At 35.6% G+C, this 21,156-nt stretch overlaps 2 protein-coding genes across 4 annotated transcripts in view; both read left to right on the top strand.

The window, feature by feature from the left end:
- Positions 1 to 819: 819 nt before the first annotated feature.
- On the top strand, positions 820 to 14,537 carry vezf1b (vascular endothelial zinc finger 1b). 2 transcript variants are annotated; one of them, XM_067364334.1, is made up of 5 exons: positions 820 to 919; positions 8,661 to 9,403; positions 9,547 to 9,616; positions 11,659 to 11,824; positions 12,496 to 14,537. In XM_067364334.1, the coding sequence occupies exons 1-5, from the start codon at positions 887 to 889 to the stop codon at positions 12,858 to 12,860; spliced, it is 1,377 nt and encodes a 458-aa protein (XP_067220435.1). In that variant the 5' UTR covers positions 820 to 886; the 3' UTR covers positions 12,861 to 14,537. The 2 variants fall into 2 exon arrangements, with proteins under 2 accessions (XP_067220435.1, XP_067220436.1); XM_067364335.1 differs by lacking the exon at positions 820 to 919 and adding an exon at positions 7,204 to 7,585.
- Positions 14,538 to 19,205: 4,668 nt separating this feature from the next.
- Positions 19,206 to 21,156, top strand: part of cuedc1b (CUE domain containing 1b) — a 28,660-nt gene continuing 26,709 nt past the window's right edge. For both annotated transcript variants that reach the window (XM_067365874.1, XM_067365872.1), the window contains exon 1: positions 19,206 to 19,440. The gene's annotated coding sequence lies outside the window, so the exon portion shown is untranslated. The remainder of the gene's footprint in view (positions 19,441 to 21,156) is intronic.

Raw genomic sequence — 21,156 nt, 5'->3', positions numbered from 1 at the left:
TTAAAATATAATATTTGAGTGCAATACAGCATATCTAGCAGCACATGTTCAATATCATGTCAGTGGTAAGAAAACAGCTCAATTTAAAGTTGCGTCTTGTGTCAGAGAAATATTTTATATGCAATTAAGCAAATAAAAACTGCAAGCAAACTAAACAGACAGATGAACTTTACTGTAAACATTTTGCACACCCTCATGTTTTCACTATCACACCATCTGCCCCGACACACAATATCGACTTGCACAAACATAATTCGACATCTGCCTTGATTACTCATATTAGAATATTTTGAATTTGGTTCTCTCACTCCATTCACAACAAAATAGAATGACTAATTACTGTATATTTGTTTTACTTCTTACAATATTTGTTGGTACATATACATTTAATTGTAATTTCATATTTATTATTTTAATGTTTATTTAAATCTTTAATTTTATATATTATAAATATAGGCCTAGTTTGTAGTTTTTCTATAAGTTGGCTATTTTTAAATTGAATGCAACAACCTGTGGAGTACCAAAAAAAGCTCTTGTAACTGTACAGTTTAAAGAGCTGGATAGATAGGTTTTCCTTTTAGTATTATATAGCTATGATTATTAATTTATACATCGTGGTCATTCAGTTTTGCTTTGTCGTATGAAAAGTCGTATAATAAAATATTTGATAACAAAATAAAATAAAGTATCGTTGTTGTAAGTGTTTGTGAGTGCAGTGCTGTGATGGATGAGCTGGCAGAATCTCAGCAGCAGCAGCAGCAGCAGCGCGTATATCAGATGAAATGGTTTGGCCCTCGGGGTTACAGGAAGTTGTAGCAGCTGCCATGTTTAGCTGCTTTGTTGTAGATTTCTTGTAGGTTTCCTGCAGATTTTTTTAAGTGTTGCAATGGAGCCGAGCTGGAGTTCATTTTTATTTCAGGTAAGCCAGCCGTTCGAAATAAATCCCAACCGCGCGGGAAAAATAGAAAATCGATCGGGACTCTTAAAAACTGCGCGAAGCGTGGAGATTTGAGCTTTAAAGCGGGATTTTAAGGCAGTAAAAACAATGGTAGCTAAGCTAGCTCACATTAGCCGCTAATGCTGCATCTCCCCCAGACTTCCAGCTGTGAACTATGAGGGAGACGTACAAGGGATTTCTTTCCCTCTTTTCCACCTCTCCTTCCCATTCACACTCTTTTTAGGTGCTTTTTACCATTTTTTATTTTAAGTTAAACACTTTTAGCTGGCAGCTTATGCTTTAGTTTTGGGTACTCATTGATTTTGTGACACAATTTGGATGTTTTGGCCAGACGCAACGTCCATGTCTGCGTGTGTAATAATAGACTACGGTGTTTATGTGCATTTTTGGCACAGTGTTTTAATACTTCGTTTTTCTTCCCTTATCGAGCTCCATGTTTCACCGCTTTTCCTTTTCTTTATTTTTATTTGTTGTCAACGCCGCTCCCTTGGATACTTTTATTGGAGGGAACATGGGGATAATGGCTGTGTTTCAAAACCTTCTGACCTGCCCACCTAGACATCATAACCGAACAGAACGTGAACATGATGGACAGAATACTGTATAGAACACTTATTATAGAACTGTGAAATTCTGTCTTGGTTGATATCACAGTCGTTTGGTATAAGTTTGAAAATACCGCTTAGATTTTGACTTATTTTCTCTGTCCAACTTTAAAAAGCCAAGGTAGTTAGGTTACTGACATCCATAATCTTATGCATGCAATTCATTCTTTATGAGGAATCTGTGCATGTTTATTGACCGCATGCAACTCTTTTTTACTCTTGACTCTTATGAAAAACGACTGTGATTTCATATGTGTCATTTGCTGAATGAATAAATGCAAATGCATAGAGATCAACCAATATTCATTTTTACAACAATATTGATACTGCTGTTTGTTTGTTTACAAATATGATAATTGATATGCAAAATCAGTTTTTATAAAATTTTTTTTTTTTTTTTCACATAATCATGTTACATACATTTTTATTTAATATTAGTAGTAGTAGTAGTATTGTATTTTTATCGTTGTTTTGGACTGTCTGACTGTTAAGATTAAAATGCTATTTAAATATGTTCCTTTATCTGTGAAAACTGTTGTTTCCTGTTAAATGCACTGGGTGCTATTCTTAACAGGAACCAATGTTAAAGTTAAAAAGTATAAATATTGGTTAAAAAAAAAAAAACTATTGATCAAGCCAATTATTAGTCAAGACATGTATTTAAACTTCTTCTTAATCCATTTATCCTTGCTTTTCTAGAGGTATAAAGAAGTAGTGACTCTAAGTTTTTTTCTGTCTATCGACTTCTCCCTTGGGAGAGAAAGCATTTGAAGCGTTGTACGACTCTAGGCTTTGTTCCAGAAAAGTTTGCCAAAATGAATTTACTTTTGGAATAGACAGACCATGTCCAGAAATGTTAACTGTAGGAAGGTGTGCATCTTCATCACTGTGTGCTTCATCATCTTCTTACTTATTTTTAAATGGACATATACTGAAATCATTTTGGTATTGCAATCAGCTCCAACACCAGATTTTCATTTTCACATTTTCTGTGAACATAGATTCTAGAGATGAAACAATATGAATATTTAATATCATGATTATAGTGACCAAAAAGATCACGGTTATCAATATTATCATGCTATTGTTAAAATGTGCTGGAAATGTTCAATAAGTACTGATACACAAACTGAAATCATTTGACCAAGTTTTAGGTCGAAAACCCAACAAAAACAAATAAAATTAGTAGCACTGTTCACTTTTTGTTTGCATAAACATTAAAATAATATCATTTGCTGGATTTTAAACGAACAAAAAAGTATTGGTTGGGTGAAATAACATAACATGCACTTATCTGCTAACATGTACTGCATGTTCATATAAAGTTTTAACCAAAAAAAAAAAGTTTTATAAAATGGAAAAACCTCACATTTCAGCAAAAATTTGGTCTGAACAAAAATGGCAGAGAGAAAATCGTATCCACACTACTTTATTAGGCATAACATGGAGGGAAGCTGAAAAGCAAATGCTATTGAAACTTTTGAAGACATTTGGTTCCCCCTTAGAGATGTAATTGTACATATACTGAAATAATTTTGGTATCGCAATCAGCTCCAACATCAGATTTTCATTTTCACATTTTCTGTGAACATAGATTCTAGAGATGAAACGATATAAAAATTTAATATCATGATTATAGTGACCAAAACGATCACGGTTATCAATATTATCATGCTATTGTTAAAATGTGCTGGAAATGTTCAGTAAGTACTGATACACACTGAAATCATTTGACCAAGTTTTAGGTCGAAAACCCAACAAAAACAAATAAAATTAGCAGCACTGTTCACTTTTTGTTTGCATAAACATTAAAATAATAGCATTAGCTGGATTTTAAACTAACAAAAAAGTATTGTTTGGGTGAAATAACATAACATGCACTTATCTGCTAACATGTACTGCATGTTCAAATAAAGTTTTAACCAAAAAAAAAAGTTTTATAAAATGAAAAACCTCACATTTCTGCAAAAATTTGGTCTGAACAAAAATGGCAGAGAGACTGAATGAAAATGTAAATCCACTCTCTGACAGTAGGTGGCACTTATGGAACTGTCGTTTCCACACTACTTTATTAGGCATAACATGGAGGGAAGCTGAAAAGCAAATGCCCTTGAAACTTTTCTGAAGACAGCCGGTTCCCCGTTAGAGATGTATTCGTATAATTCATTCATACATATATTCTTTCATATGTACTCTGCCTTCCATCATGTTTTCACACAAAACGAAACCTATGCTACACCTGCATGAGGCTGTTGCTAACCTTCTTTAATTCTGAACATTATATATTGTGAAATTTTTAATTCACAATAATCAAATGCAGTTTTAATCATTAAAAATATGAATTTCTATCGTCAAACTGATACCGTTTCATCCCTTGTTGATTCATTGTTATACACTATCTAAAACTTTCTTCTTGAGCACATTATGCATGTCTGTCTGCTGTTCTCAAGAGTTTCTTCAACCTGTTCACCATTCTCCAACATCTTGCATACACTGATCATAATCCATATTTGATTTTGAGTAAGCTTAACCTTGCTGATCCGGATATTGTCAGTAACAACCAGAGTTCACTGACCTTTTAGGAGATCAACAACACCATGTTTGTTTCTTAAAAGCTTGCTCAAAATTCTTTCCAAGTGTCTTATAACTCTGTAATATAATTGTAGCTACAAACTTTAATCGGTTTTATAACCAAGAGATCAGGGATTTGGTTTATAGACCTAAAAAGTGCTTCATTTGTTCTGCTTGATTCCATCCATGTGACGAGGCATCTAATGAGACGACGGTCTAGCGCGTCACTCCTCATTGTTCTGCAGGCGTCTGAGGTTATTCATGAGCAAGGCATTGTCCGGCTCCCAACAGGCATCTCTTAATCCGTCTGCAGCAAACAAGAATTTGATTCACTGGGTTCTGTCTTTGGAGTAAAGGAGTTCTGCTCACTCTTGTTCTTGCCTACAGTTACATGAGGAGATATGTCAGTTTTGATGCCACAGATGTGTAATTTTTGCATTGTTATTAAGCTATTTTTTTCTATTTCGCCAACAACGCCTGTAATAGGCTTAAACAGAGATTTATCCATGCATTTGCCATCTTCACAGATCACGGATCAAGTTTGTGCTGCAGATCAGAGTTTCTATAGTATTGTATAATTCTATTTTCTACATTACGCCTGTCACAATGCGGATTAGCCTAACAATACCATCATTTAAATATAGACTGACAATAGCACCACATTTTAAATGCAATAAGTTTTCTTTAGGTTTTGTTTTTGCCTTGTCCTGCTTGTCAGATATAGGTCTGTGTTTCAAAGTGTCTACAGTGTTCTTGCATTTTTATGTGCACTGCTCAACCTCCATATTATTTCTATTGGTGTGACCTCAGCCTTCAATGCGAATTTGGATTAAAATCATCCAAGCAGCATGAAGAGCAGGTTGCTGTCATGGTTTGAACGTTTATTGCTGCTTGAATGCATCCATATACAAATATACTTTACAGAACGATGTCACTAAAAATACCATCCATACCAAATAATTCTGGACCTCAAAGCAGCTGTGTCCTGTTTAATTGCATATTTTGTAGAGTGAGGTCACCTAATCAAGCTTACAAAGACCTCCTACGGGGCTTTTAGGCAAAAACGCAAACCAAAACTTGTATTTTTACATGCTTTTAGAAATGTAAGCCTGTGAGCTTTAACGTTAATAGCGTTTCCCCAGTCATCGTTGGAGGCAGGTCCAGCCTGCAGGTCTCTCGTTACTGTAGGTTTTACTATATTTCCTCAGAGGCACAATTGTGTTCGTGATGCCCACCCCCACCCACCAACTGGATGCCGTGACCAATGGGACAATGCAGGCAGCTGCAGAACGGGGAGCCTAATAGTCGTGTAGTCTTTCAGCTGCTCTTGTTTTAGGCCCTGCGATCAGGGTTGTAGCCCCAACCAATGCCCCCACCCTACACCTTATGAACAAGTTATGCTTTACTGACCTCCACTCATTTATTTTTTTTCCATCAGCCTTGTTTTTTTATTTATTTATATATATATTTTTTGTAGTAGCCTAGTAGTAGACAAAATCTTGCTTTTTTACATTTTATTTTATTTGACTTTTTTATTTGACATTTAAATTTTATTTTACTGTAATTCTTATTGAAAGTATTATTTTATAATGCAATCCTTGCTTAATTGTGATTTATACCACTTTGTTTTTGTTTAGGTTTTCTTTTCTTGTTTTTGCTAATTCAGGCATTTATGGATAAAATGACTGTAATCCAGTTGGTTGTCCTTAAAGGGATATTTCACCCAAAAATTAAAATTCTGTCATCACTTACTTACCCTCAAGTTGTTCCAAATGTGTATGAGTTTCTTTCTTCTGATGAACACAAAAGATATTTTAAAGGATGTTGGTAATCAAACATTTGACTGTAGCCAATGACTTCCATAATAGGAAAAAAATACAGTGAATTTAGTCAATGGCTTCCGTCACCTACCATTGTGGTTTTGTGTTCCTTTACCTGTAACAAATTTTGGCCAAAACTGAAGAAAGCTTTAGTTTTTCTGGTAGTGTTTTACAATAAGGTCATTACATTAGATAATGTATTAACTATCATGAACTAACAATGAGCAATACTTTTGTTACAGTATTTATTAATCTTTGTTAATATTAGTTAGTAAAAATACAGTTCATTGTTTGTTCATGTTAGTTCATAGTGCATTAACTAATGTTAACAAATACAACTTTTGATTTCAATAATGTAATAATAAATTTTGAAATTAAGATTAATGAATGCTGTTGAAGTATTGTTCGTTCTTAATTCATGTTAACTAAAGTAGTTAACTAATGAAACCTTATTGTAAAATGTTACCGTTTTTCCTTTGCTATCTAATTAGGTATTTAATTGGTCACCCGAAAATTATAATTCTCATCATGTTCACACCTCTGTAAATTGACGTGTACGGCCATCTGCCGGAAGCCAGTTTTTTTTTTTTTTTTTTTTCTTACAAAAACACATTGCTTCTCTTCAGAAGGCCTTTATTAACCCCCCGGAGCCGTGTGGTTATCTTTTATGATGGATGGATGCACTTTTTGGGGCTTCAAAATCTCATCCTCTATTCACTGCCATTATAAAGCTTGGAAGAGCCTGGACATTATTTAATATAACTCAGATTGAGATGAAAGAAGAAGGTCATATACACCTAGGATGGCTTGAGGGTGAGTAAATCATGGAGTAATTTCATTTTTGGGTGAACTATCCCTTTAACATAATTTCTTTATTTGAAAATGCATATGAGATGTGAGAACTTGAAGAATTCATGGAATACATTGGATACTTTTACAGCGCTTTATCCTTTATGTCAGTTTTGGAGCTTGACGGCAATATGTTCCATCTTCTTTCATTGTATGTAAAAGAGCAATCATGTGAACATGCTGCCTACAAACTTGCTCTGTGTCACCATTTAATCTCACTGTGTGTGTATTGCAGTCGTTGTTGTCTATGTAAGTTTAGCAGAATGTCCTGGGCCTGAGAGGCCAGTCACATGAGGAACTGCTTTCATTACAGACTCAGATCATTTTACATGCAGTAGATTTATGTTTGCAGGCTGCAGGAAGCTGTCAGTTTCTTTTGCAAAAGCGCTGGTGTCTCTGATATGATGCACACGTCTGCATATTTGCATCTTGCCCTAACGTGATCTATAAATTCCTGTTAGTCACACGAGGTTTAGGTTTGCCAAGAATTACTTTTCTTTTTAGGTGTCTGCTTTTTGTCCTCTTGAAGTGTGTTGCTGTTTTCGTGAAGATTTGGTTGCTTTTTATGGACTGTTTTCAGCATGTTCTCTTACATCTGAATAAATTATAGTTCCTTCTCATTCTCTCTCTCTCTCTCTCCCTTACTTTCTGTCTAGCTTTCTCACTCTCTCCAATATCTCATTAGTCATCCTGCACTTTGCTAAACAGCTGACTCGTCCCCCTGCTAGGACTCAGTCAGGGCTTCTCTTGTTTTCCAAGTTGCACAGATGCCCTGGAAATGAGTCAGTTTCTATTTTTGCTAAACATTTAACACCGTCTCTCAGCTGAGGTCGTGTCTTGCCTCATTCTGGCCAATAGCAACACTGGCCCATAATATCACAGCCAGTCAATTCACACAGCTTGGGCTATGAGTTTGCATCACGCGTTCAAAGCAAATGATATACAATCAGGTTTTATACAGGAGAATTTTTTTATTTAGTAATAACCAAATAACCAAAAATTATTCAGACATTTTTTTTTTTTTTTAATATTTCAACTAGTGGGTGCAGGACACTATAGTTCATTTATGTAAGTGAGGATAGAAAAATAAAGTAAACTGTGACATAAAATACATAAAAATTCTTCATACAGTGGACTACCAGTAAAATTTATCAAAATTTGGAACCAAAAATTATTCAGACACTTTGACCTGACCATGTTTTGCTGAAGTGTTATCTGATATAATTTAGATTTTTTTTTTTTTTCCTGACAGTTTAACTTTTTGTCATAATTTAGTAAAAAAAAAAAAATTTTAAACTATAGTGAATAAACTGTATTAATGAATGAAATGTTCAAGGTGTCCGAATAAATTTTGTTTTGACTGTAATATTATATATATATTATATTATATTATACATGCAAGGATGCATTCAATTGATCAAAGAGTTTTATAACATTTAAAAACATTTAAGCAGTACAACAGTTTTCAACATTGATAATTTGAAATATTTCAAATCAGTATATTGGGATGATTTCTGAAGGATCATGTGACGCTGAAGACTGGAGTTATGATGCTGAAAATTCAGCTTTGTCATCACAGGAATTAATTACATTTTAAAATACATTAAACTAGATAAACTATTATTTTCAAATATAATATTTCACAATATTAGTTGTTTTATTTCATTTAATCAAATAAATTAGTCTTGGTGAGCATAAGAACGTCTTTCAACAAACATTAAAAAATAATTCTTACCAATCTCAAACTTTTGAATAGTAGTGTATATTAAAGTAATAACAGTTTTTGGTTTTGTTTAATTTCTAAAAGCTTCAATGAAATGTTCAACATTTTAAAATTCTTTTCTTACTCCATCCCAGCAGGCCAATGAAGCCCTCCACCACCAGCATCAGGTCTCGCAGAACAGCCTTTTGCCTCTGCTCAACTCTGAGCCGCTGGATCAAAAGCCTGTTCTTCCCATCCCGCTCGACCAGAAGCCCCCAGTCAGTGCGGCTGACCTCCTCAAAGACAACATGGGTGGCGGGACGGGCGGAGGAGGTGGCGGTGGTGGTCCGGTGGTTATAAAGAAGGAGCCCAAGTCGAAGACGCCCTTCATATGCGGCTACTGTAACAAGGCCTTTCGGGACAGCTACCACCTCCGGCGGCACGAATCCTGTCACACGGGCATTAAGATGGTGTCACGGCCCAAGAAGACCACCACAGCGCCCACCATGGTGCCTCTCATCTCCACTGTGCCACGCGACAACAACGGCAACCCCTCTTACGTCTCCACGATGGCGGGCATCCTCACCACGGCCACCACCTCCGCATCCACGGCCACAGGCATCATGTCGGTCCTGCCTCAGCAGCAGCCAGCCGTGCCCAAAAAACCCCCCAAACCTGTGAAGAAGAATCATGGCTGCGAGATGTGCGGCAAGGCCTTCCGTGACGTCTACCACCTCAACCGCCATAAGCTCTCGCACTCAGACGAGAAGCCGTTCGAATGCCCCATCTGTCACCAGCGCTTCAAGAGGAAGGACCGCATGACCTACCACGTGCGCTCGCACGACGGCGGCGTGCACAAGCCGTATATCTGCTCTGTTTGTGGGAAAGGCTTCTCTCGGTAGGTTCAGCATTTCACCATTGACTTAACAGCAACATTATTTCCTTCTGGGTCTCATGAAAGACAAAACAAAAAAAGCTGTGTAATATGTCTTGCATGTACTTTGAAGTTGTTTTTATTGTATGTAACTTCCTCTCCAATAGGCCGGATCATCTTAGTTGTCATGTCAAGCACGTACACTCCACAGAACGACCCTTTAAATGCCAAGTAACGGTATGACTACACACTAATATTTATATTTTTCATAGTGTTTAGTGCTGTCAAATTGATTAATTGCATCTAACATAAAAGTTTTACACATAATATATGTGTGTGTATATATTATTACATAATTATTATATGTCTGTGTGTATAGGTGTGTATATATACTCACACAAACACACACACACACACACACACACACACACACACACATATATATATATATATATATATATATATATATATAATATATATACACACATATTTTGTAAATAAACTTTTGTTAGATGCGATTAATCGCAATTAATCAATTTGAAAGCACTAAAAATGTTTTTTTAAAAATTAGTCCACAATTTCTTTTCTTTATAAAGAAAATGTAAACATTCTTCAGAAACATTTGTATTTAAAGGAACACTCCACTTTTTTAAAAAATAGGCTCATTTTCCAACTCCCTAGAGTTAAACAGTTGAGTTTTACCGTTTTAGAATCCATGCAGCGGATCTCCGGGTCTGGCGCTACCACTTTAGCATAGCTTAGCATAGTTCATTGAATCTGATTAGACCGCAGGCACAATGATGTTACGCACCGCTTGTGACCCCCTGTTTGCACAGGGAGCGTGCCTTGCAACCATGGAGACATTTTTGAGAGATGCTGCGTAATATCATTGCGTCTGCTGCATCCATGGTATGGCAGCAAAGTTCCTTGACTATTACGCCGGAACGAGAGTATAGTTCCTAGCCATTTCAGCCTAGAAAATCGCAACTTTTCATTTTCAGTCAGTCTTAGTACACGATGTAACTACAGAAGAGTCAAGTTTTAAAAAGAAAAATATTAAAACTCTTTGGTCATTTTGAGCGAGATGCTAACGGTCTAATCAGATTCAATGAACTATGCTAAGCTATGCTAAAAGTGGCACCACTAGACCCGGAGATAAGCTGAATGGATTCAAAAACGGTAAAACTCAACTGTTTAACTCTAGGGGAGTTGGAAAATGAGCCTATTTTCAAAAAAAGTGGAGTGTTCCTTTAACAATAGGAATAATATTTGTATTTTTCATAAAATGGTTTATTTTCACAAAAGATCCACATTTTTTTTCTTTACAAAGAAAATGTTAAATTATTTTGCAATGTATTTTTATATTTACTAGAAATATTGATTTTTTTTTTTCATAAAATGTTACAAAATATGGTAAAAATCTTTACAAAGAAAATGTAAATATTTTTCTTTAGAAACACTATTTAACAATGTATTTTTGTGTTTACTAGATATATTTGTATTTATTTATAAAAGGTTACATTTTCAAAAAAGATCCATTTTTTTTTTTTCTGTACAATTTAACATTTCTCTTTAAGTGTATTTTTGATATTTACTAGAAATAATATTAATATTTTGGTAACACTTTACAATAAGGTTCATTAGTTAACATTAGTTAACTACATTAGTTAACATGAACTAATAATGAACTGCACTTCTACAGCATTTATTTATCTTTGTTAATGTTAATTTCAACATTTACTAATACATTATTACTAACAAACATGAACAAACAACGAACAACTGTATTTTCATTAACTAACATTAACAAAGATTAGAAAATACAGTAACTAATGTATTGCTCATGGTTAGTTCATGTTAGTTAATAATACATTAACTAAAGTTTAACTAATGAACCTTATTGTAAAGTGTTACCAATATTTTTCATAATGTTACAATTTCACAAAATATCCCCAAAAAAATTCTCTTAACAAAGAAAATGTAAACATTTTTCTTTAGAAATATTTATAAAAATATTTAAGTTTGTCATAGGTTGCATTTTAACAAAAGATCCACACATTTTAATCTTTACATTTTTTTAAACATTTTTCTTTATATTTACTTTTATATTTATTAGAAATAATTGTCACAAAATGTTAAAATGCTAAGTAACATTAAAATGCTAAGTAACATTAAGACTGTACATTCCCTCCTGCATGCCAAGACTCAAATTGACTTCCTGTGAGTTTCATTGATCTATCACACTCCTTCCACACTGATTTGTCTTTCCACCACTGCAGGCCTGCACGTCCGCCTTCGCCACCAAAGACCGTCTACGTTCACACATGATACGGCACGAAGGCAAGGTAACCTGCAACATTTGCGGGAAGATGCTAAGTGCTGCCTACATCACCAGCCACCTCAAGACCCACGGGCAGGCCGGCTTCACATCCCCCTGTAACAAAGGTATACCAATTCTACACCAATTTTGACTTTCACACTCACAGAGAAGTGTCACTGTTGATAATATTAGGTGCTAAAAGTCTTGTTTTTATATTTCACATAAAATGTCATGTTTTTACAACAAAAAAAAAAAATTGAATTACATTTTTTTTTATATTTTTATATAATATTTTTATAATTAATTATAAATTATATAATTTTAAATTATAATTATATAATTTTTATAAATTTAAAAAAAATTATAAAGTTTAACTTGTTGTAAAGGAAAAAAATATATAACATGCTTTTGCTGGAAAACAATAGTATAGAATGCAAAATATTACTGATTAGTTTGTAGATCTTACTGACTTTTTCAAGACTATAAGAAGTAATTTGACAATCTCATATGTTTGCCAGCTTGATCAAATTTGCCGATAAATCAGCAGAATTTGCAACAACAACGTACAAACATCTCACAGTAAACAAACTGTTTACATTTGGAAAAAGTTGATGCACACTATCAATTAATGTCAATTTTTTGGTGGCAAGTGGCAACACAGTACAACTAGCCTAAAACACTCTCAGAATGACCCTTTGCCATCCTTATTGATGAACCCTTGCATTTTCTGTTTAGCCCATAGTGAAACCCTAGAAATAATTCCAATGTTTTATTCACTCTCTTCTTTCCCGGCCAGACTCTAACAATGTGTGCAACTCTGCCTCAGTCACGTCAGTCACTGCTTCATCCGCATCCAACACTACGGCCATGAACCGTGGCACCGCCAGCAACCCCATCACCATCGCCGCCCAGATGAACATCACCACCAACACGGTCAACATCACCTCCCCCGTCAGCCTTCAGCACCCGGTCACCATCACAGCTCCCGTCAACATCGCCTCTGTCAACATCCCAGCCACGGCGCCCATGAACATCGCCCATCCCGTCGCGATCACCTCGCCCATGTCAATGAACATCACCGGTCCGCTCAACATCGCCATGAGGCCGATGGAAAGCATGCCTTTCCTCTCGCAGGTCCTGCCTTCCTCCCCGCCCTGGTAGAACCAAACGTCCCACGTCCCGGCCTCTCCTCGTAAACCTCATGTCTCCCGTTTTAGTCTTCCTCTCCAGCTGTGAGAGAAAAAAAAAAAAAGCCTGGAGGAATGGCGAGTATATGAAAACGACAGTCCGCAGCGGCAAGGAATCATGCGGAAGTTAGCTGGCACTTTGCGTCTCCTTTGCTCGGCTGAGAGACAAGCAGATCCAGATTGTCTAGAATTTAGTGACGGACAGAAAAAATAGTTATTGCATGGAGTGGAAGACTGACATGCTGTATCTTTGGTGATTTCACTTTTCTAGTGCCAGAAAATCCATGCCAGTCGACCATTTGAAGCGGAGCACGTAGCCGCTTCATTGTTGGTGTTGACGGTTTAAGGACTTTGGCAAATATTAACTGTGAGGATTTTATTTTTGTTACGTTAGCTTGCTTATCAGTATTTCATAGTTTTATGCATTTTAATGAGTCGCGTACAACAAAAGGGACAGTGGCTTCCATTAATGGAAGATGAGAGGTTTTTTTTATTTTTGAGACAATACTCTACAAATGAGGAAAACTAAAATTTAGAATATGTTTTTAAAAGGCCTCCTTTCATTGTAAGCCTTTTAATCTGTAGCTGTGTTTTTATTTTTATTATAATTATTATTATTCTTTATAGGTAATCTTTAGAGTTGGTCATTCCTGATTGTAGAATTATTACGTTCTGTTTCAGTAGCTGGGATATTCTTCTGCTTAGTGGGGTTGAACATTTACAGTAACAATCTGATGAACTCTTGCACTGAACACATATCTCTTTAGTGACTATTCTGACGGCAGTATTATTTTAGATCAAATATTTTGAGTGTTCATATAGATGCCTGGTCACCAAGTGGCTGACTTCAACACTGAAAGGTCCATTTTTATTCTGAATCTTATCTTTAAGAGCATTTAGTTTTGTAACCGAGACGTCTCTGCTCTTCCTTTCTGAAGGACGAGGGCTGTTTTTCCTTAGGACCTTTTGCTCAGGAAATATGCTGAGGGTGTCCCAACTTACTCTGCTCCTGTAGTGTACAGAATCACGCCTAACGCTTTCTTCCAGACCTAATTTTCTCCTCAATTATCACACTAAACGTTGTTCCCTTTATTGGCGAAAACTGAGACGCACCTCAGAGGTCGAGGTGCCAAATACTCTTTAGCTGTTGACGTGATCATCCATCACAGGAGCATTAAGTTAACCTCTGTTGCTTGTTTGTTTACCCCAGTCACAGTGAAAACCAAAACTGCCTTCAAATTTTCAGGGTTTGTCATCTTGTTCGGAGAAACCCTTTTCAAAATAACAGAATCGGCCATCGCAATTATCCCCAAACTAGCTTTTCTCTTTGATTTCCTCTCTCTGTGGGATATATAAAAGCAATATGCCTTTCTCAGTCCTGTTGACCCAGCCGGACAGCTGTCGTGCCCATTTTATGTGTTATGATATGGGGAAACTGATGCAAGGTATGTTGTCACGTGTCGCCCTCTAAACTGGGCTTTCGTACGCTTGTGTAATGTGAATGAGTCTCAAACAAAGAGTAAAACCAGCTGAATGTGATTGTACTTAAAAGGGATAGTTCACCCAAAAATGAAAATTTTCCTATGATTTACTCACCCTCAAGCCATCCTATGTGTGACTATCTTCTTTCAGACCAACACAATCAGAGATATATTTAAAACTATGCTGGCTCTTCCAAGCTTTATAATGGTAGTGAATGGGGGGGGGGGGTGTTTTGAAGCCCAAAAAATGCATACATCCATCAAAAAAAATTATTCATACAGCTCCAGGGGGTTAGTAAAGGCCTGCCGAAATGAAGTGATGCGTTTTTGTAAGAAAAACATCCATATTTAAAACTTTAAAAAGCATTGATTTGCAGCAGAAGAGTGAACTCTGACCTGATGCATGATGCAGTGATGACGCAGAAGATGGAGCAAAACAAAACACAGGTCATGAATTAGAAGTCTAAAACGAGAAATTTTAAAGAGAAATGTTGGAAGATTTCGATATAAGAGAAGAGTAAGAGACTCCTACATCCTACGTCATACATCGCGTCAGGGGTTACTCTTGTGGCGCAAGTATGTGTACAGTCATCTGGTGGAAGCTAGTTATTTTACTTTATAAAGTTTTAAATATGGATATTTTTCTTACGAAAACCCATCGCTTCGCTTCAGAAGGCCTTTTTCAAAACGCCCCCCTTCACTACCATTATAAAGCTCGGAAGAGTCAGGATATTTTTAAATATATGTCTGATTTTGTTAGTCTGAAAGAAGATCATAGTAGTCATATACACCTAGGATGGCTTGAAGGTGAGTAAATCATGGGATAATTTTCATTTTTGGGTAAACTATCCCTTTAACTGATGATGTCATGGCTACCACCTTCTGGGCGTAAATTGACGAAAAAAAGTTTTAGTTTGTATTAACTCGCACCCCCAGTGTTTCCCAACCAGTGTTGACCTGGTAGCAAAACATTTGTGGTCTTAAGTTAGTATTACATGGACTTACATGTAGGCATGTGAAAGCTAAAATCACTCAATGGCCTATTTCCTTTTTCATTCTGTTTGTTTTTAAATGTTGCCTTTAGTCGAGGCGGATTATTTCGGATGAGTTTTGAGAACTGGAATTCGAGGAATGTGACTGAAAACACTACAACAACAAAAGAGAGAATTTTTAAATTGTGCTCGTGATTAAATGTCTGACTTCCGCAATGGCGTCACTTCCTGTGCCTGAACTGCATGTCTGAAAATGCCACCGTGAAACACATCAGTCTTCTCTCTGACAAGACGAGCAGTGCTCAGCGATGGAAACTGCCTGGGCGGCCAACTGCAGTTTAACTGTTTACCAAATGTGTGTGGAGATTTAGAATCTATTTTGCATATGAAATATCAAGTTGCCATGTTTGAGGAATTGTGAATCTGTTATTTTTTTTAATATACTATAAAGTATTGCTAATGAAGTTACTCCTTATGCATCAGTATCTTTTAAAGAACATTAATGGGGGAAAACGAGAAAAGACTTTGTGTTCGGTTTTGGATTGGAGAGTTGAAAATGAGTCCAGTCCTATCATGTCCTTCTTTTTTATTTTTTTTTTTATTTTATTAAATTGGCAAACCCATGTGAAGGCCAATGAATGTATATCTTTGTACAAAAACATTTAGCTCAGAGAACGTGGTAGTTATGATAGACACATGCAAGGAAAAACACAAGTAAAATAACCTTTTATAAGACTTTTTGTATTAGAACATTAACATTGGTAATTTTGTATATATATGAAGACTAGGCTTTTTTTGATTAGCAGAAAGGTAAAAAAAAAACATTCCTACATTTTTTTTTAAATGTATGTCAAGAGTAATTATGTAAACACATTGCGCAATGTTTTATGTGCCTTTTATTTGGGTTGTCTAAATAAAAGAAAACTGTCAAGTATGATTTGCCTCATTTTGCCTCTAAAAGATTTTGCTATTGCCAGTTCATTTAATAGTATAGCAATCTAACAGCAAACAAAAAGAAATGTGTATTTGCATCACCTGTTAAGTATAATCTGACCTGAACATTGTCAACCTGAGCATCTTCCAGTAAACATTCAATAATCATTTACATTTCTGTTCAGAAGTTTGGGATCAGTAAGCAATTCAGAAAGAACACATTTTAAACTGATTAAGACAGTTAAGACATTAATATTTTACTATACAGTATATATATAATTTAAAATAAATGCTGTTCTTTTCAACTTTATATTTAAAGAACCGTTTTTAACATTGAAAAGAAATATTACTTGAGCATTAAATCTAAATATTAAAATGATTTCTGAAGGATCATGTGACACTGAAGACTAGTAATGATGCTGAAAATTCAGCTTTGATGTCACAGGAATAAATTACATTTTAATCATATTAAAATGGAGAACACTTAAAGGGTTCACCCAAAAATGAAATTTCTGTCATTAATTGCAAACCCGTAAGACCTTTGTTCATCTTCGGAACACAAAATAAGATATTTTTGATGAAATCTGAGTGTTTTCTGATCTCCCTATACACAGCAACATCATAAACAAATTCAAGGTCCAGAAAGGTAGTAAAGACGTTGTTAAAAAATAGTCTACATGACTTCAGTGGTTCAACCTTAAAGGGGACCTATTATGCCCCATTTTACAAGATGTAAAATAAGTCTCTAATGTCCCAAGAGTGTGTATTTGAAATTTAAGCTCAAAATACCCCACAGATCATTTTTTATAGCATGTTAAAATTGGCACTTTTTGGGGTTGAGCCAAAACGCACTGTTTCAGTGTGGCCCCTTTAAATGCAAATGAGCTGCTGCACTCTGCCTAAGAAGGCGGAGCTTCAAGAGCTGATTCTTCAATGTCAGGACGCACTATATTATTAGAAACTGCAAATATATGCTGCATGGAGATAGAACAGGTATAGTTTAGTTCAATTACGGTTATAAGTTATATTGTCGTCTTGTTTTTATCCACTATATTAGTACAAGCCTGTTGTACCGGACCCTGTTCGACTTTACCGATGAGTTTTATGATGTTTATTGTACTTCACACAAAAGATGAAGCATCCGCTTTCACTCTAGAAATCCCTGTAAGTGCTTAATAAAATAGTGCAAGTGTGCATTAAAATATCCATAAACTCTCTCTCCCTTGCATTATCATCAACATACACAGCGAATTACACTGAAACACTTGTTACAACTAACAGTAAACAAATATATAAAGACCTTATGCCTTTTCGGGTGGTGCTTAATAAACTGGTAAACTTTATATCCGTAAATCAACTCTGATGAACTGTAATAAAGTGCTCTCACCTTCATTACTGCCATATCCAGTGTCACTCTGGAGACTGTAGCTGGATCACAAACAGTTTACTGATCTATCCTTGAGTAACTCATTTTTAGCACAACCTCTGTTTTGTATTGTCCCTTTGTATTGACATTCGTTCACAAAGCAGTCTGGTGTGAAATGATTTGTGCAGACATAAATTAATTTCGGCATTCTCTTCGAAAACAAAATGAATCGACCTCGTCTTCAGCGGCTCAGATTTCTGGAGTAAATGGAGAGAGCTATGTGGATTAATCCATCCAGCTACAGAAAAAACACCTAAAACACTTGGGAGACATTCTCGTCAGTGCAGCAATGGCGGACTGTGTACAACTGGCTGGGGACTTGCTCAGGGTGGTTCTATGTTAAAACGGCAGTGTCTGTCAACATTCGTGGGCGGGGCCTGTGGCTTTTGTGACGTCACACCGCCAGGGATCTGGAAACGGCTTGTTCTGAGACATTGCTTATGATTTTATGGGAATTAAAAATAAAGAGTGGTTGGATTTTTATCATTATAGGTTGGTTGTGTACACACACTGCCAACACACATTTATGTCCAAACACCATGCAAACGTGAATTTTGCATAATAGGTCCCCTTTAATGTAATGAATCGATAAGAATACTTTTTGTGCGCAAAAACAAAACAAAAATAATGACTTTATTCAACAATTTCTACTCTTTTCTTCTCAATCTCCTATGCTGTTGACATTGTAAACACAGTGAAGTGCTTCCGGTTTCTACGAAAGAACGCTGGCTTTAGTTTAAATTATAATTTTTCGCAATATTACTGTTTTTATTAGGGTTTTTTAATCAAAAAAGCAGCCTTGTGTTCTGAGCATAAAGAGACTCCAGACTTTTGAATGATAATATAAAATAATGCAAATTAATATATAGGGTATACAGGCAACACTTTACTATAAGGTCTCATTTGTTTACATTAGTTAATGTATTAACTAATGTTAGTATTAAGTAACATGAACTAACAATGAGCAATACATTTCTTACAGTATTGATCTTTGTTAATATTGGTTAGTAAAAATACAGTGTTCATCATTATTGTTAGATATAATTCCTGTTACATAGCAATATAAGTAGTTAAAATTATGGATATTAATTTTAAATGATATACATTTGAAAACTGAACGCCTAAGTACAAGTAGCCTAATTAAAACATACTTATAATGTTTATGTACACTTGACAGTATTAATTAAAATTTACATTCATTCGTTTGTTATTAAATTTACAAAATACATTTCAATTAATTTTTCAAACAAATAAGTATGCATTTAAGTACAGGTAATTAAAACATTAGAAATGTGTGAATTTAGTTGCACTACTTTTAATGTACTTTATTCATATTCTTCTTTAGAAATACATCATTATATTCATACTCATTTTCAGTCATGATGTTACTTACTTGTTTTCTTTCCACTAGGCGGCCGTGTGGCTCTTTGTTCCCTCACACACGGATTCTGGCTGTGACAGATTTTTTCCCGTCTCTTTGATTCATCCCCATACACAACAACACACTGCTAGTTCCCTTTCTAGGGGATTTCAGACGCTGAGGCATGAACACACCGACCGGGACCGAATCGGTGTCGATGGAGATGATGCATGCCGATGTGAATAGTAATTTAAAGCCAGCGAAAATGAGCAAATAGTCTTTATATTTATGATAAAAGAGGAAAACGGAACGGACTGGGAACGTGCACTGGGGCAATCTGCTTCTGTTCACCTAGTACTAGAGTAAGTAGCTTTGTTTTTTACACTAGCTTGCGTTAACATTCTACTCTATGGATTTCACATTATGTTAGCGTTATATATGACTTCTATGTAGTAACTACGCAGATAAAATCGCTATGGCGATGTTTTATGGTTGTTTTATACGTCTTTGTTTAGATTAGGGCTGTTTGGTTGCTGTTGTGGAGGAGTGCGTTGCGAACTGCTGCGGCCTCATATGTCTTATTTACACTTCAGTGTGTTTATTTATATGTGAAGGGGGATTTTGCTGTACGTGTGTTAAAAGAAAATAAAGACAGAGAAGTCCACATCTTGGATCTGAAAAGCGCTGTCCTTCTGCCTTCCGTCTGACTGGTGGTCTTTTAAAAGCTGCCTGCCTAGACAGTCTGTCTTTGCATCATACGAGTTCGAGTGGAATTTGTTGGTCTGCATTGGTGCTTTCGATAGCGGTGTCAGAGTCTTTTTTTTATTCTTTTTTATTACATTTTCAAGTAACAACAATTAACATTCAAACAAACAACATATAATAAATTTGAATTGAACAATTAAAAAACAAATGACTTGGTACGAGGGACATAGAGTAGGCTATTAGCGGTGTCAGAGTCGTGAACGAATCGTTATTTTGAATCGAATCTTTTCAGTGAATCGGTTGAACCTGTTCGTGAATCTCTCTCAACGATTCGCTTTTGAATCGCATTGAATCTGATCTGTTCTTGAGTAATTTTCGCATTTAAAATGCGAAAACCAACTCTTTCGGAGATTGAAACGCACATAATTTTATTAAAACTATTAAAATCGTTCATTAGAGATATGTGAGTGCATTTTAACACACACATATTACATTTAAAAACATATTTTGAATTTGCTTATTAGGTGAATCATGGCTGAGACAAACACAGACACATGCAGTTGCAATAAACGACGCTATTAATAATAATAACAATAATAATTCGTTGGGAAGGTTAAAAGCATGTAGCTTGTCACATGATAATGAACTGTTAAAGGAATAGTCCACTTTTAAATAAACTTTTCCTGATAATTTACTCACCCCCATGTCATCCAAGATGTTCATGTCTTTCTTTCGTCAGTCGAAGAAATTAAAAAGAAATTAAGGTTTTTGATGAAAACATTCCAGGATTATTCTCCTTATAGTGGACTTCAATGGCCTCCAGACGGTTGAAGGTCAAAATTACAGTTTCAGTGCAGCTTCAAAGAGCTTTAAGTTTAAACTATACCAGACCAGGAATAAGGGTCTTATCTAGTGAAACGATCGGTCATTTTAGAAAAAAATACAACTGTATCAGACTAGGTAAGCAAGCAAAGGATAATGTTGAAAAATGGCAGATGGAGCGATAATAACTGACATGATCCATAATAACATGCTATTTTTAGTGATATTTGTAAATTGTCTTTCTAAATTTTTCATTAGCATGTTGCTAATGTACTGTTAAATGTGGTTAAAGCTGCAGTCCGCAACTTTTTTGGGTTAAAAATCAACTTTTGAACAAATACATAACCAGCCAGTGTTCAAAACTATCTAATTATCTTGTCTCGATTCACAACAGTTAGCTTGTAATAATGTTTTATATGAAATTCAAGCATGCAGCAGTTCGTCTGTGCGTCATTACGTCACGTCCGTAAACAGGAAGGAGTTCCGTCGAGTCAGTTACATCACGCGAGGATGCTGCTGGTAGCGGCACATTTATAGCCTTTTCTCACAGC

The sequence above is a fragment of the Chanodichthys erythropterus genome, chromosome 17, assembly GCF_024489055.1.
Source record: "Chanodichthys erythropterus isolate Z2021 chromosome 17, ASM2448905v1, whole genome shotgun sequence".
NCBI classification, from domain to species: Eukaryota; Metazoa; Chordata; class Actinopteri; order Cypriniformes; family Xenocyprididae; genus Chanodichthys; species Chanodichthys erythropterus.
Note: the sequence above shows the minus strand (reverse complement) of the source record. Positions and strands in the feature narration are given on the sequence as shown.